We start from the raw sequence: 17,743 nt of genomic DNA, 5'->3' as shown, positions 1-17,743 counted from the left end.
ATGAGACTAGGCTGGTGGAGCTAGCTTTTGTTTACTTTCGCCATTTACATGCATGATTTTAATGTCACATTGACACTGTAGTCGGACTGTACACGAGGTACACCAAAATGTATATGAACTTCATATATTACCTGTATTATTCTTATATTATAATTTGTATTTTAACATGTTTAAAATTTGCACTTTCCATATCTTTTCATGTTTAAAATGATTATCTTGATTTCCCAAGATCCTTCTCTTCCAATATTTTCAAAGAATATGAATAGGAAACTCATTGAAATTTAATGGACCCATATTTCTGGAACATTTGATTTTAATCATCATGAATTTCAGGTCAGCCAAATTTCACGGAATTTAGTATTTTATACAGAAGTGAGAAGGATCTTGGGAAATAGGGAAACCATTTAAGGAGGTCTCATTGGGGGGTTCTGATCCTGGATCCTGCTTACTGTGTTGTCAGATTCCCGTATCCCTCTTACACTATATACGTAAGCAATTCTCATTAGGGCCCCGCCATAGGCGGGTCCCCTATAGTGATCAGTCTGTCCGTCCGTCCATCCGTCCGTCCGTCCGTAACACTTTGTGTCCGCTCCATATCTAGAGAACCATTATGATTTCATACTTTATACTTTACATGTTTATTAACCACCACCAGAGGGCTTGTCATGATGTATGTACAACTTCCTAGGTCAAAGGTCAAGGTCAAAAAACTTTGGTTTCAGTTGACAACCCTGTGTCCTGTGGTGAAGATCGTGTCCGCTCTATATCTTGAGAACCGTTATGATTTCAAAGTTTATACTTGACATGTATATGAACCAACACCAGAGGGTGTGTCATAATTTATGAACTACTGCCTAGGGCAAAGTTCAAGGTCAAAAACTTTGGTTTCAGTTGACAACCCCATGTCCTATGGTAAAGATTGTGTCCGCTATATATCTTGAGAACCGTTATCATTTTAAAGTTTATACCTGAAATGTATATAAACCAACACCAAAGGGTTTGTCATAATTTATGTGCAACTTCCTAGGTCAAAGGTCAAGGTCAAAAACTTTGGTTTCAGTTGACAACCCCATGTCCTATGGTAAAGATCGTGTCCGCTCTATATCTTGAGAACCGTTATCATTTCAAAGTTTATACTTGACATGTTTATAAACCAACACCAAAGGGTGTGTCATAATTTATTTACAACTTCCTAGGTCAAAGGTCAAGGTCAAAAACTTTGATTTCAGTTGACAAACCCATGTCCTATGGTAAAGATACAATTTTTTAATGCACATTATTCACAGCGGGGCCCACAGAGATGGCTCCCATCTCAATGATATCTAGTTTTTTTTGTAAATTCCTGTGTCCCGCTAGACTTCATTTCCCTTTTTCACGGCACAATAAATTTGACTTTCTTGTGTCACGCTTACAAAAAGTCTGCAATCCTGTGTCACGCTTAGACCCAATGAGACCCACTTTAAACAAGAAGTAGATCATTGCACATCTCAAATGGAAACATGTCTTATTTTTTCAATACTTTTGATACATGTAAATTTCTGGGCCAACAAACAATATGTAAATATGCAAAGAATTCTAGCTGTTAATAAAGATTTCATGGCAAATTTGGTCTCAAAGTTCAGACAAAAAAGGCATAAGTGTTATGATGTCATTATAAGGCATTACAGAAAGGAAAAAAAACATCCTTGCAAAAATGTCATTATTATTTAGACTAGTTTCACACTACCAGTTAGATGGCTTTATAAAAGCAATTAAGCAAGAATAACAAAAAAAATTGTAACTACATGTCCGACATCAATTTTATTTCCTTTGAATTTATATCCCATAAGTGCCAGCTTCTCTGCCTTATAAAAGTTAATAGAATTTTTGTATGAGAGAGATAAAATCTGTTAAAAATCGTGTGTCAAAAAATACGTTTACTTTACCAACTCATGCCTGCTATAACCTCTGAAACCTTTAAAGAAGGAAATCTTCCCCTCAGCTGTGACAGATGAGGGGGGAGATTTTGCACCAACAACATTTGTAATTAAATATATGGCCTGTTCACGTAATCATCTACAAAACACTAATGAGGACAATGAGAGTTAAAAAAATATACTTCATTTCTTCAATTCATTGTTTTAGTCTAAAAAAAGTGGTTTTTTTTTTGCCTTTTTCAATACCTTTGAGGCTCATAATTCATAGCATTCCATATTTTGAACTTGTTGTAAGTCTCATTCTACAAAATGTATGCATGCTTTTAAACATCATACAGAAATAAAAAAAAAATGATTGAACATGATGTGCAAAAAGAATCATTGCCAAGTGAAATTGGTCGTAAAAATTTAAATTCTTTCATTCAAATCTGCTTGACATTTCAATTTGCAGTTATCTATTTCTTCTTTTTTACACGGCTGCTTGGTTTAGACAAAGACATATATCTTGTTGTAGTAGGCATAGCAGAACTGTATTTGAATTATTTATATATCAAACCCCCCCCCCCCCCCCCCATAAAAAAAACAAAAAAAAAACTGATGAAAATTTAAATGATTGCCGATCGTTTTTCATGTGTTTATTTATTGAAAGTTATGAAAAAGCCAGAGAATTATGAAAGCGGGTTATTCCAAGTACAATGTATAAACATCCGAAAGTGGAAAATTGTATACATCCACACGGGAGCAGTCGGGCAAGCGGTAGATTTCCCAATTTTATCTTTTGATTTAATCTGAACTACAATGTAGTCCATATCTACATGATCTAGTGATTACCCAATACTTAAATAAATCTGAAATTGATCAAAATACTCAATTGTGCTTTTCAAATGTTGCAGGCAAAGATACAATTCCTATTTATGAAGTAAAGCATCCCCATCTTCATGCCAGATCATTATTTACAACAGCCAGATGTTACAATACAGAGGACACTCAAGAAGCAGAGGTAGAGGAGGATTATCATTCTATCATTAAAGATACAGAAAGATCTAAAGGTAAAATAATAGAAGGTCGTTCAGAATATTGTAAGAGGTCACATGTTGGAAAAACTAAACATTCATTGTATCGTCCTCTTGTCAGTCAAGCCTTTATCAAATTAAGATTTTAGCGCCGCCCTCTATCATTAATCTTTACTTAAGAGCTGTAATAGACTACAAAATGTGTGTTTAAAACGCCAAATTTGATAATCTGATTGTTTGATTTCCGTGTCTTAGTACAATAATTGTACTTGAAAGTTTTTATGACTGCAAGCCAAGATTTAAAACATAACAACATTATACTTCTTTCTTTATATGACATTTACATGTTCTATACAGAGGCGGATTTAGGGGGGGGGCCCCTTTTTGGGAAAAAAATTGGTTGCTTATATAGGGAATCACTGAAGCGTGACTGGAGCGGGCCCCTCTTAGGTCAGTCAGAGGGCCCCCACTTATGAAAATTTCTGGATCCGCCACTGCTATACCTTGTTTAAGCCTATGTTACTTTAAAATAGGAGAAAAGCACAAAGTGCTTTGCTTTATATCAACCCTTTAGACTTGTTGTTTTTAAAAAGTATCTCAAAATAGTTTCAGTTTATGATTTATTTAAAAAAAAAAGGGTAGAAATATAAGAACATGTATAAAATTTATATGCAAAATTGAGGAAAATGATTATTATTGTTATGATCATCTGTTACTTTGGATTCATTATTATTCGTTGGATACCGTGGTTTTCCTGGATACACTTAACAGGTAAACTACAAATTCAAATGTTTAACCAATTTATAGTCTTTCATTAGTTTTTGTATGCATAGATCAGAAAAACTATAAAATCAAATATCCATGAAAAAAGTAATGTTTAGTTTGTGTATGCAGAGACCAGTAAAACAACAAAATCAACCATTCATGAAAAAATGAGAGTTTTCCTCACAAAAATTGATGCCCATGAAAATAAGCTTATCCACAGAACATGTATATGAAAATAAATGAATCTTCAGTTATATGAATGAATTATAAGATGAACTTGTTTTTGTTGACAGGGCCATCAGATAAACATGAATTCCAAGCAGAGACGAGGAAGTTATTGGACATTGTTGCTCGATCTCTATACTCAGAAAAAGAGGTAAAAATATAGAAATACATTGTCAAACAGGCAGTCAGGGGTACTATTTATACAAGTAGACATTAATAGAGGTAGTAATATATATAGACAATAATAGTGCATTGACTTGACATATCAACGATATAAGGATGAGGCTTAGAAACGGGGAAATGCGAGGCTGTATCTGTTTAAACCAACACTCGATGGTGAACGATATCGTTTTGAGTATGGACTTAAATATCAAACATAAGCATAAAACATAATGATTTATAGGTTGCAAACAAAAAATATTAACAAATTAGATATGTTTTTTCCAATAATTGCAAAAGAAACAATGTTGAGTCGTTCCACGCATCGTTGTATGCATTTGTAACAAGAACAGGTTGAAGAGGTCGTATGAATAATTCAATATTATTTTGGCAATTTCTATTTAAATATTCATGAGCAAAAGTGATATCGGGTCAGTGACTGTATATGACATAGAAATATACAGTCAACGCATTTTGACTGCTCAAATAGAACGAGTGCAGTATAAATACAAATACATTGTCAAAGACAGGGTTAGATTTATTTCATGAATCAAACAGGCAGTAAGGGGCACTACTGATACAAGTTATTTTTATTCACTGTAAGAAGTAAATAGTATAATACTTATATTAGTAAAATTGTAAGATACTTATACAAGTGTATTTTATTCACTTGTACAGGTAATTTATTTTATTGGCTTAGTTATGTCCCTTAGACACTCATATTTTTTTGTAACAAGTAAAAAAGTTGTATCTTTTTTCTTCCTCATATTTCTTATGACTTCTTTTCTCAAATAGAATTTTCAATTGTCTGTCCTTGCAGATACCTTTGCTAATCATTTCAGTGTAATTTCATGGACAATTAAAATCTCATTTGTCTGTTATCTTCAAAATTATGAGCTGAAAAGAGAAAAATTGTTAAAAGGCATGTTTTGACAACCCAAAACTTGTAAATTTAGGGATTTTCATGAAAGAAAACTAATGTTCAAGTAATTGTTTTGAGAAAATTAAGGGAAATTATTCTACCTTCATAAGAAAATATGAATATATAGCAACAGGTATAATGTCAAGTTTCCGTTGTTGGCCTCTGTGAATATCAATTTTTTTCAAAACTCAATTAAACCACATATTTACCAAAACAAATGATAGAGATTGTTTTATTCCCACAAGAGAGAAAAATAAGTTTTAATAACAATTATTCAAATATCAAGACCAATTGTAAATCAAACACTTTTCATGTAAAAGCATGTGATATAAATTTAGCATAGTGAATATCACCTTTCGTCAGACATATATGCGTTTTTTCTTCAAATTCCAACTCACATAGAAAAACCTACTCTAAATACTAAAGAATAATTTATTTTTCAGGTGTTCATTAGAGAATTGATATCTAATGCCAGTGATGCTTTGGAGAAGTTACGATATATACAGGTGACAAAACAAGAAGCCATTACAGACGATCTATCTTTAGAGATTCATATAGCTACTGACGAGGAAAAGAAAACATTAACTATACAGGTATGGTTAATCATGATAGCCAGTCATTTGTGACTTCAAGGTTATACATAGGGTAGACCATTGTGAAAAGAACAGATTTTAACAACAAAAACCAGTCCACATGGTTATAAACTACCACTCAGCACTAGCAGACATAGTTGGTGATTTAATATGAATAATTTCTTGTCAAAATAAAAAAAAATGGTAAAGCACAAAAGAGTAAAAGTTACACTTGATATTAGTGTTTTTAGAAACTAACATTAACTCTGATCTTTTTGAACCTCCTGTTTTCCATACTCAATTTAACTTACTTAGTTAAAAAATTACATGGAAGAGATGATATATATCGAGACTCAAATAAATTGAATGAATTTCCAAAATTATAAAGTAAAATAGTTTTGTTCACTTGTTCTCTTCATTTCAGGATACTGGAGTTGGCATGACCAAAGAAGAAATAATTGAAAACTTGGGTACGATAGCAAGGTCTGGTTCTAAGGTTGGTATACCTGACAATAAAAAAAGATTTTTACTTAAACTTTAATGTATTTCAACCACTGTTAATTCATAATTTTATGTGTATGAATTAAAAGAAGACATAGAGTATACATCAACGAGACAGCAACATTATAAGTAGAAATCAAAATGCCAGTCTTAATTTTAGAAATTGTTATCCTGTCACCTTATTCATGTGTTGTTAATTCATCAATTAAAATCATTTGAATTAGTAGTTTATATAAAACGGCCTAGCCAAGATCAGATGTGCATTTCATATTGGGTCTATGTTATAGGCTTGTAAAGACAAGAAGATAAACTTTACATAAGTAATACATCTTTGAACTGAAGAAGAGAATGTAGGGCTTCACAATGAATATCAAATATCATGTATAGGTGTTACCGTTTTGAAAAAAAACACTAAAATACACGCTGATAATGGGCATGTTGTTTAATTTAAAATTTCGCTGTTTTTACAAATTGATAGTTAATAAGTGAACTTTATTTGAACTACATTATTGGTTCATTGCTATAGACAATTTATTCATCTTTCTTTTACTGTTTGTTGCAACAAAAAATCTTCAGTGGTTACAAAGTTATGATAAAAAGTTGAATACTATGCGCTTGTTATGAAATTTTGTACTTTTGTTTTTAGCTTGCTCAGTGTAGTGATAAAAGAGAAAAATAAATTAAATTTATGCTATTATGTGTTTTGTTTTCTCTTCTAGTATATACATTATCAAAAACTACCTCATTTATCAAAATTGCAGTACCCTAGCTGGAGATATATGCCATCAAAGTTGGATATACAAATAAAGTGAAAAAATGTCTTGTCCATAGACATGCATTCCCTAGTAAACTGGAAGCATAATTACATTAATGTTGCATTGCTAAGTTCCTGTTCTTTTGTAGATATGAAAACACTACTAAAAATTTTTTCTACCATCTATTAATAGAGGAAAAAATTCAAAAATATGTCAGAATGTCTTGTCCGTAGACATGTCTTTTTATCAATATTGCTTGGCTTTATGGGTCTTAATTAGTCCTATGTGTTGTTTAAACTTAGAAATGTCTTATTTTTAATAAATAAATGGTAATTTAAGTGATCTCAATTTTTGTGAGGAGTGGATTTTAAAAAGTGTCAGATTATCAGTCATAAAAAGCATACCTTATTTTACTTCAGTATTGTATATTCCAGTTGCTGCATACCTTAAAAGATTAACTAAATCAAATGAAGAAAAAGTATTTCTCTCTCTCTAACTTTATCTTTTGCATTTCAGTATTAACAGCAGATGAGGAAGTGTCTACGGACAAGACACTTGTACATAACAAGTATTAAATTCAATTATTTGTCTGCTATGGAACTTAAATCTTATTTATAGGTGATGAAAGTTATCTATTCAAATTAAAACTCAGTATTTTCAACATAAATATAGTCACAATTAATTCTAACAGATTTTTTTTTTAACTGAAATTGTCTTGTCCGTAGACATTACCACAATATATTTGTATCCAATTTCCTTGAGTTCAGCCTAATTTGATAGGTAAAATGTATGTTATTTTTTCAAGAGAACACATTCTACTATGTCAAAATTGAGTTTTAATAATAGTTTGATTGTTTTAAACAGTCAGATATATGGATTTCAGTTAAAAGAATGTGTCTTCATTTTGGCTTAATCAATAAATTATTGAGATATGTAAAGAATTATGGGTACATTTTTATATTTTCCAAAATTAAAAAACACCGCTTAAAACTTAATTAGTAACTTTTAATCTTAACTTTAACAATCATCTTTGAAAGCATTTAATTGAATATCAATAAAATGTCTTGTCCGTAGACATTATCAAAATGTATTTGTTTCCATTTTCCTCGAAGTTAAGCATCATTTGATAGATAAACCTGATAAAATGTATGTTTTTTTTTTTCAAGATAACACTTTCAGCTATATCAAAATTAGGTTTTAATAATGCATTTCATTAAATATGAATACAATGTCTTGTCCGTAGACAAAACATATAAATTGTATTGCTAAGTTTGATTGTTTATTGTAAGAATATGCATCAAGTTATTTTAATGTTCTATACACCAAAAGAAAGGGTTCTTTTGGAAGTTTTGTTATTTATAGATAATTTTAGATACAGTTTTATCAGATAAGATTAATGATCAAAGAAAGCTACTGTTGTTTGAAATAACTGTGAGTCAAACATGTTCTTGTTATTTTTTTTTCAATTAAAATGTTTGATATTCAATAGTTCTAAACATATTTTGTTGTCTTTGTCATTGACCAAAAATCTGTCACTGGTGACCATGTCTTGAAGGCAACCATTAAAGAAAATCATACAGTTTTTAAACACCATTTATTTAATAAAAATATTAAATATTTCTTTCAAAAACTGCATGTAATTATATAAATGCTTCCAGTGTTTGAACCAAAATATCAAAAGAGTTTTTCCCTGAGGTGATACTCATTTTTGACTTCATGTGAAACACAAAATGCACATCTGATTGTGGCTAGGCCGAAAAGCATTTGAGAATTACAATGAGTTAAAATGTAATTGTCTATTGACTCAAAAGAAGGAAAATTGAGTGTATTTCTTTTTTCTCTGTGACACAACAAACTCACTTTTATAGGTAGGTTGATCTGTAATAAAAAAGCATCTTATAAAAAAGGAACCAATATATTGTTATCTTTTGTAGGCCTTTCTAGAGAATGTGGACCAAGGAAGCAGTGATGTAGCCAGTAATATCATTGGTCAGTTTGGTGTGGGATTTTATTCCTCATTCATGGTTGCTTCAAAAGTGGAAGTGTATTCTAAAACATATCATCCTGACTCTCCTGCTTATAAGTGGTCATCAGATGGGTAAATATTTTATACTGAACTTTTATTTTCATGTATCTGAAGTTATGTCACAATTATCCACCAGAGTTCAAATGAAATAAATGTAAGCAGTTATAGGCAATTGTACATCCTTCAACAATGAGAAAAACACCGTACCATTTAGGTAGCTATAAAAGGCCCTGACATGAAAATTGTGAAATAAATCGAGCAAGAAAACTAAAGGCTATACATATAAAGATAAGGAGATGTGGTATGATTGCTAATAAGACAACTATTCACCAAAGTCCAAATGAAGTGAATGTCAGCAATTCAAGGCAACCTTCAACAATGGAAAAAAAACCAACTGTATAGTCAGCTATCAAAGGCCTCAACATTAAAAATATGCAACAGTTCAATTGAGAAAAGTAACAGCCTAATTTATAACCAACAATTTACAAAAAACAGACATGAACCAACAAAAACCACTAAACTACAGGCACCTGACTTGGGACAGGCACTTATTTTTAAGAATGTTGTGGTGTTAAACTTTTTTGTGAGCTGTTTTACACCCTCTTCTAAACTGGGACAGTGGTGAAACAGCACAACATAAGAAAAAACTATAAAAATCAGTTGAAAAGGACTTAAATCATCAGCTCAATTCAAAGCAGAACAATTTTTTTATTATGTGGGTATTTATACATCCCTAGCAACAAAATATTATACAAACATAAAAAAAAATGTTACAAATGAGAGTCAAATAGTCTGAACTTGCTATTTTTTATAACCCTTTAACTTTTTGATCAAAATTTATTAGACTTGCTGAGTATAAAAGTTATTTATAATCTAATATACCTCTAAACATTCTGAAGTGGCCTGAAAAAAGTAAAATGATTTTTAAACTAACACACAAATATTATTATGCTTTTGTAGAACTGGATCCTATGAACTTTCAGAAGCTGAGGCTGTTGACAGAGGGACAAAAATTGTACTACATCTGAAAGGAGACTGCTATGATTATTCTAAAGAAAATATTGTTAACGGTAACATGTTTACTTTAATACAGTACAGTAGACTCTGGCCAAAATGTCAGCTAAAAATATCTGATTACCCGATATATTCAATTAGATGATGAATATATATTCATTGATTTGAATATTCTGCTATAATAAGTAGATCTATAGATGTATTTTACATCTATGATAGGTCTGATCCTGGGATGTTACTAACCCTGTCAATTGCTTGATATGTGAAAGGGCTGGAGGATTGATGGAGTGATTTTTATCAGTTACATCACCATGATGTTTGCGTAAAAAATATCAGCTGATTATGAAATCATTAAATTTGTTTGCACTTGCAGTTTTGAAATCCTATATTTATTAAAATAAATCAAATGTCCTGAAATATTTATATGAATTATTATCTTCCATCCATAGTTTGTCTTTATTTGTTTAATAAACAAATTAATATCCATTAAATGTACAGGTAAACTAATTTGGCTATAAACATGATAAATAGATCAAAGCATGTCTGTGTAGAATCTCTAATCTAAAATCATAATTGTTATAATTTTATTTCATTAAATAATCAAATTTTAAATTGATGATAATAATCATGATTGATAGTATTGCATAAAGCTTATGTTATTTATGTTTAGGTCATGGTTCTAGAGACTTCTTCACAAATTTGTAAACAAACCAATATGGCCGCCACACGTGATTACCTTTGCACTTGTGAAAAAAATATTTCTGACAAAGGTCAGATTTCTCTTGTCAAAAGGGATTTATATTTATATTGCAATAAATTATTCAGAAGGAGGTACATTTAGTTTAGATTATATTTCTCATTCTATGAGCATTTATAGTTGTAATCAAAATTCTCCCAACAGCAACACACTGCTCTTGTCAACTGAGTCTTGTTAGACTTGTATAATTTATAAATAGATTCAAACCATTTGAAGTAAAAGGGCATCTAATAGACCACTTTCGAGTTCATCCGTCACCGGAAAAAACTCGTCAATTATACGTGCCTTTATGACGTCATTTACCAGATAAAGGGGGTCGCCTGTATCCCTGCACTATTTACGTTCATCAAGCGTCTTAGTGATCGTCATTGTGCAGGATAAACAAGAAATAATGGTTGTTCTGTAGGTACTTAATGACAATTCCCTTATGACAACAATGCTGATTGTCAATTTTGAGAATTCAATTTGCCGAATAATTCGTACAATATAGAATTATAGTTTTCCAACCACTTGCTCAACGTTGGAAAGGAAGTGACGACGCGCCTAAACGCACAAATGACGTTCACTAAAACCAGAGTTTTTGACGGAAATGCATCGAACTCGAAAGTTGTCTATTCACATGAAAAGGAAAACAATGAATAAAGACATGGTTTTTAAAAAAATTACCTGAATATTCTTATCTGATTTGCCGATATATTCTTATATCCGATATTCAATTACACGATAAAATTAACATTAAACATATAGGTGTTGTAAAAATGTAACTACCGAGCGGAATAGTAGACAAGGCTGCAAATTAACACAGAGTTCTAAATAAAATAATTTATTATGCAGGAATATTAATTTCAATTCTTCAAAGTCAATATATAATTCACACAATTTAAACCAAGTCAAAGAACCTACATAATGTCAGTGTTTAGACAAAAATAACAAATAGCAATAAATATACGTTTCAATAATAAAATGAACAATTCCAAACTTAGGCCAGGGTTGGGCTAAAATAGTTTCACGGCAAAAACGCCACCGTCAAATACAATGTGTAACGGAATTCACCGTCTCTTTACACAATTAATACCTGAAGATGTGTAAATAAATGCTAAAATAGCTTAACTTTACTTCTTATATAAATTCACAATGCCAAACGTGAAATAAATAGGTTAGGAGAACGAAACACATCCGATCTCTGGGACAGTTAAATTTCAACTTACCAAGTTGTTTACGTTCGCAACCAAGATGTCATTATCACGGACTATTTCCCGTAATTACTTACATTTCGCGGATCTCGTATACGCGATCATTACACTGACAAATATGCATGACCATTAATTATATACAATAAGTAGTTTTATTCCATAATAACAATATTTCAATAAGCACACCCAGAATTAAATCCCGTATTTCAGAAATAACTTCTTTGTTGTGAAAAGAACGACAACTCTTGCACTAAACATGGAACTACGGTTTGGCGGAAAATGTGTCAACACAGTAAACTCTACCGAAAACGTTGATTAATAAATTAAACAAGACTAAAATGTGCTTTACCAGGTCTGTCATACCTTTACACAAATTGGGCAAACAGAAATAATACTTAAGGAATGAGATTTCCTGAGAAATCATTATTAAAGATTGAGGTTTAACCAAATACCATTTCAGTTTCACAACACTACCCCCCTTGAAGAATACATTTCGTCCCCGAAATTCTATAACTCAATTAACAAAAATTAGAATAGTATGCTTATTGAACATAATAATATCCATAAAAAAAAAAACAACCCACATATCATTGAATAGGTTTGACGCTGAGAACTTCTTCTCCTTTAAGCATTACATAAAATCTATATATACACAATAACAATGAAAAGTGTTTGAGGACTTCACCTCCTTTAAAACACTAAAATATTTGACAAAGTAAAGACAAAATTGGTATTCAAAATTAGGAATCAATAAAAAAGGTAAATTATTACAGCTCCAAATGAAACCTAATTTCATTCAATATCTATAGATTATCCTAAAATTAATTTTCTAATTTTTGTAAAGATTACGGAAACCAATTTTGTCAACAACAGTAACAAATGCATAAATATGACATTTAAATAAAAATTAAGATATTGTCTAAAACAATTTTTTGACTACATATCCTTTTAGCTTTTTCCTAGGCATCTCATTTTCTTTCTCTTCCTCTGAATCAAACTCGTCCACTCTTAGCTTTCTCCTCAACACTTCCACTTCATTATCTTTGTGTCTGAGTTTCCTTTCTAGTGTCCTAATCAAGTCATCCTTTTCTTTTAATTGCTTCCTGCTTCCTTCTTCATTCTTCCTTAATTTTCTTTCTGCTGACTTTATCTCCTCTTCCTTCATTTTCAATCTTTTCTCTAAACGGGCAATATAGTCCCCAAATCTATTTAGCTCAGCCTGGTGACTGCCTTTCATAATATTTACTTCAGCCTTAAGCTCTCTGAAGGTTATAAAGGTTTCTTCAGTTTGACATGAAGTATCTGTTATATTAAACTCCCCACTATCTTCCCTGATTTCTATTATTGATTCTACTACTTCTGTAACTATATAAGATTGGTCCTTGTATGTGGCATCACAAGATGTGTCAGTACCCAATTTCACAAAATAATCCCACCGCTGCCACCAATGTTGTAAAAATGTAACTACCGAGCGGAATAGTAGACAAGGCTGCAAATTAACACAGAGTTCTAAATAAAATAATTTATTATGCAGGAATATTAATTTCAATTCTTCAAAGTCAATATATAATTCACACAATTTAAACCAAGTTAAAGAACCTGCATAATGTCAGTGTTTAGACAAAAATAACAAATAGCAATAAATATACGTTTCAATAATAAAATGAACAATTCCAAACTTAGGCCAGGGTTGGGCTAAAATAGTTTCACGGCAAAAACGCCACCGTCAAATACAATGTGTAACGGAATTCACCGTCTCTTTACACAATTAATACCTGAAGATGTGTAAATAAATGCTAAAATAGCTTAACTTTACTTCTTATATAAATTCACAATGCCAAACGTGAAATAAATAGGTTAGGAGAACGAAACACATCCGATCTCTGGGACAGTTAAATTTCAACTTACCAAGTTGTTTACGTTCGCAACCAAGATGTCATTATCACGGACTATTTCCCGTAATTACTTACATTTCGCGGATCTCGTATACGCGATCATTACACTGACAAATATGCATGACCATTAATTATATACAATAAGTAGTTTTATTCCATAATAACAATATTTCAATAAGCACACCCGGAATTAAATCCCGTATTTCAGAAATAACTTCTTTGTTGTGAAAAGAACGACAACTCTTGCACTAAACATGGAACTACGGTTTGGCGGAAAATGTGTCAACACAGTAAACTCTACCGAAAACGTTGATTAATAAATTAAACAAGACTAAAATGTGCTTTACCAGGTCTGTCATACCTTTACACAAATTGGGCAAACAGAAATAATACTTAAGGAATGAGATTTCCTGAGAAATCATTATTAAAGATTGAGGTTTAACCAAATACCATTTCAGTTTCACAACATAGGGAAGGGTTTGGTGTTTTGAAATAATATTACAATAGCCGATATATATTCGTTTAGCCGATATCCGATTAGGTGGAGTCTACTGTAATTGCAGAGATTTCTATTAAGAGAAAATCATCTTATCGATATTAAGAAATGACTTAAAGCTGAACAATAGAGGCATCTATTTTTCAACTTGTTCACCATCAAAAGTGTGAATGGGAGAAAACAGAATTATTAATAAGCTTTAGTTTAATTTTTAACTTCAAATTTCTTTAAGAAACAGAGCTTTTCTTATTCAAGCATGCCATATCTGAAGGAAAAAAAAGTTCTTGATTTCAGCAAGATCACACTTTATTTCATTAGAGATTTTGATGCAGAAAGATGAATAATATGTATATTAGATATTAAAAATGATAGTTGAATATAAGCCAAGTAATTATTTTGTCATTTTCGTGATGATTTTAAAGCCAATGTCATATATGAATGAAATACTTATTAGTTCATTAATTTTAATCAAGTACATTTTACCTTATGTTTTATATATATTTCAGATGTTATTAAAAAGTACAGTAATTTTCTTGTAGTACCAATTTTTCTAAATGGACGCAGAGCAAATATAGTTCAGGTAAAGCCTATACTACAAAACTGTCTTGGGGACAAACCAAGTAAAATGTGTATTGCTTAGGTTGATAAATCGAAGCATAAGATTAAATATTTCCAATTTAAGACTTTAACAGTTTTGTGTAAAAATCCTACAATATTCAACCAAGATCTTTGAAAATTCACAGAAAAATTGTACACATGTGCATCTGCTTATATGAACTAGAATTTTAGTTCGATTATTTAACAATTTTCCCAGACTTTTTTGTCATTTTTAGCAAAATATTAAGATTGTACCAGTTTTGTGTATTCAACCCCTCATACAGTTTTCAACTCAACTCAAACGATTGGTAATAACTTGTGATTACAACCCTGATGGTTGGAAATTCTCACACTTTGCCATTGAGGGTGTACACCTTCTATTATGAAGTTGTTTTACAATTTTTCCCATTGGCCCTTTTTATATTTCCATATATTTAAATTTTCAGTATATAAAAACAAGTAGATGTGGTATGATTGCCAATGAGACAACTTTCCACCAGTAACGAAATGGTGTAGAAGTTATAGACCATTCTCCATTGTTATCTGTCAATCTATGCAATCCAACCATTCAAGTTTGATATTTTTTGACATTTCACAAAAATTAAAGGCAAGAATACAAAAAATGACCACAACACAAATGGCAGGATGTATAAATACCATGGCACGCCAAAAGTCTATAAATACCGTGCCATCTATTTCCAAAAAGGGACTAAATAGTAAAGCCTAATGATATACAAAGACAAATAAAAGAACACCATAACAGGTTTTTTAATGCTGCTTAACTTATTACAAAACGTAATAATTGTCTAAATTTATTTATAGGCACTTTGGATGATGGATCAAAAAGACATTACAGAAGATATGCACCATGAATTCTACAGATTTACCACTAATTTATATGACTCACCTAAATACCATTTACAATATAAGATAGATGCTCCACTTAACATAAGGGCATTGTTTTATGTACCCGACCACAAACGTAAGTAATTGTCACAAATAATTGTCATTCCAGATTTCATTCTGGTAATTTTCTGGGTCTCTGAATTTCATGTTTATGTAGAATAGACAACTTTCGAGTTAGATGCATTACCACCAAAAACTCGGGTTTTAGTGAACATCATTCGTGGGATTAGGGGCATCATCACTTCCTTTCCAATGTTGAGCAATTGGTTGGAAAACTATGATTATGATGATGCTATATATTGCACAAATTATTCGGCAAATTGAATTCTCATAATTGACAATCAGCACTGCTATCATTAGGGAATTGTGATTAAGTACCTACCGAACAAACATTACCTTTAAATTGTTTACCATTAAATAAAAAAATGTTCTGAAAATTATGAATTGAAAGTAAAAAATGACCTGTTGTTCAACTAAGAACAGCACAGTATTGTTTTTATACTGATCATTAAAAAACATGTAACATTACAAGAATGCAATGGAGTATGCATAAATGAAGATTCAATATGATTTCAATTATCTTTTCTTTTTAGCTACTTTTGATCTAAGTCGAGAATCAGATGTTGGGATTGCATTATACTGTCGTAAAATCATGATCATGTCTAAAGCTAACAATGTTTTGCCAAGGTGGCTGAGATTTGTCAAAGGTATATAAATTGTAGAAATACAGTAGATGGTTTTATGGACTCTTTTGAATTATAAAAAAGATAGATTTTCTATGCATTTTTCCCTTCCGTTTATTACCATATGCATTGCAAAGATCGTTTTGAAAGACACTGGAAAATGTAACAAAAGGTCTTTTCACAACCAGAGTTATTTTGAGAACAACTTCAACTTCAGATTGTAATTTAATAAATTCAACTTCAGATTGTAAGTTAATTAATCCTAATATTTATACGAATACTGTAACTTTAATTTTCTAAAATAATCAGCATGCTTTGTTAGAAAAAAATAGGTATTAAAAAATTAAAAGGTTGTATAATAATCATGCTTTCTATTTGGCTGTTAAAGGTTTATATTCTTACAATCACTGACAAATGTATGTATTTATAGGTGTGGTAGATAGTGAAGACATTCCATTGAACTTGAGCAGGGAATTGCTGCAGGACAGTGCTCTCATCAGGTAAACTTAAAACTTTTAATAACTTTTTATTTGTTTTTGTCTCTGGTAAAAAAAGGACGAGAGTGAGACTTAAACATGCTGTTCCTTGTCAACAATTTAAAATTTTGTGACAACATTGCTTTAAGGGGAACAACTAATAAGTCAATGATATATGGTTTACTATTGTATTAGAATTTGCATATATAATTTCAATGGAGATTGACCTTGAATATGTGGAAGTTTTACCATTGTAATGTCAACTTTTGCCCTATACAGTACAACAGGGAAGAAATATCTCTGTGTCATCAGGTTATTAAAAATTTCATGACTCTTTCAACTCTCAAATTTATTGATTTGATAATGAGAAAGATTGAAATGCAAGTAACTATTTTGCATATATTTTATCACTGATAATTGTCTTAAGCAGTAAATCCAAATGATTTGACATGGAATTTGAATACTATCTACAATAAAGATGTTTTTCTTTCCTAACAGAAAACTAAGAACAGTTTTAACTACCAGGCTATTAAAGTTCTTCCAGGACCAATCAAAGAAGGATCCTGAAAAATATATGAAGTTTTATGAAGACTATGGTCTATTCTTCAGAGAGGGTATTATTACCACTCATGAACAGGAACAGAAGGTTAGATCAATTTCTCTGCTTTATTTTACTTCAGTTATTAGTATTAGTTTTACAAAAGAACAATAACTTTATAAAGGAAAGTTTTCAAAACAATTGTTACCTGTATAAGGAAAAGTGTTGGAAGGCACATTATCTTAATAATACATGAGTGATGGGTATCAGAGCAACTTTTCACACAATGCACTATAATTCTCAATTACAATTGTCTGGGTGGCAGGTGCTGACA

The 17,743-nt window shown here is 31.1% G+C and overlaps 1 protein-coding gene across 1 annotated transcript in view; it reads left to right on the top strand.

Annotated features, from left to right (window-relative positions):
- The window catches only part of LOC143085640 (heat shock protein 75 kDa, mitochondrial-like), a 28,755-nt gene that overhangs the window by 4,402 nt on the left and 6,610 nt on the right, over positions 1-17,743 (top strand). Inside the window, exons 2-12 of the mRNA XM_076262115.1 lie at positions 2,810-2,965; positions 3,988-4,070; positions 5,444-5,593; positions 5,997-6,068; positions 8,763-8,926; positions 9,815-9,924; positions 14,716-14,789; positions 15,629-15,788; positions 16,306-16,419; positions 16,826-16,895; positions 17,370-17,517. Coding sequence (XP_076118230.1) covers positions 2,810-2,965; positions 3,988-4,070; positions 5,444-5,593; positions 5,997-6,068; positions 8,763-8,926; positions 9,815-9,924; positions 14,716-14,789; positions 15,629-15,788; positions 16,306-16,419; positions 16,826-16,895; positions 17,370-17,517 — 1,301 coding nt within the window. The remainder of the gene's footprint in view (positions 1-2,809; positions 2,966-3,987; positions 4,071-5,443; positions 5,594-5,996; positions 6,069-8,762; positions 8,927-9,814; positions 9,925-14,715; positions 14,790-15,628; positions 15,789-16,305; positions 16,420-16,825; positions 16,896-17,369; positions 17,518-17,743) is intronic.

Source organism: Mytilus galloprovincialis, chromosome 8 (genome assembly GCF_965363235.1).
Source record: "Mytilus galloprovincialis chromosome 8, xbMytGall1.hap1.1, whole genome shotgun sequence".
NCBI classification, from domain to species: Eukaryota; Metazoa; Mollusca; class Bivalvia; order Mytilida; family Mytilidae; genus Mytilus; species Mytilus galloprovincialis.
The sequence above is the reverse complement of the archived record's forward strand: the minus strand, read 5'-3'. Positions and strand labels throughout refer to the sequence as shown.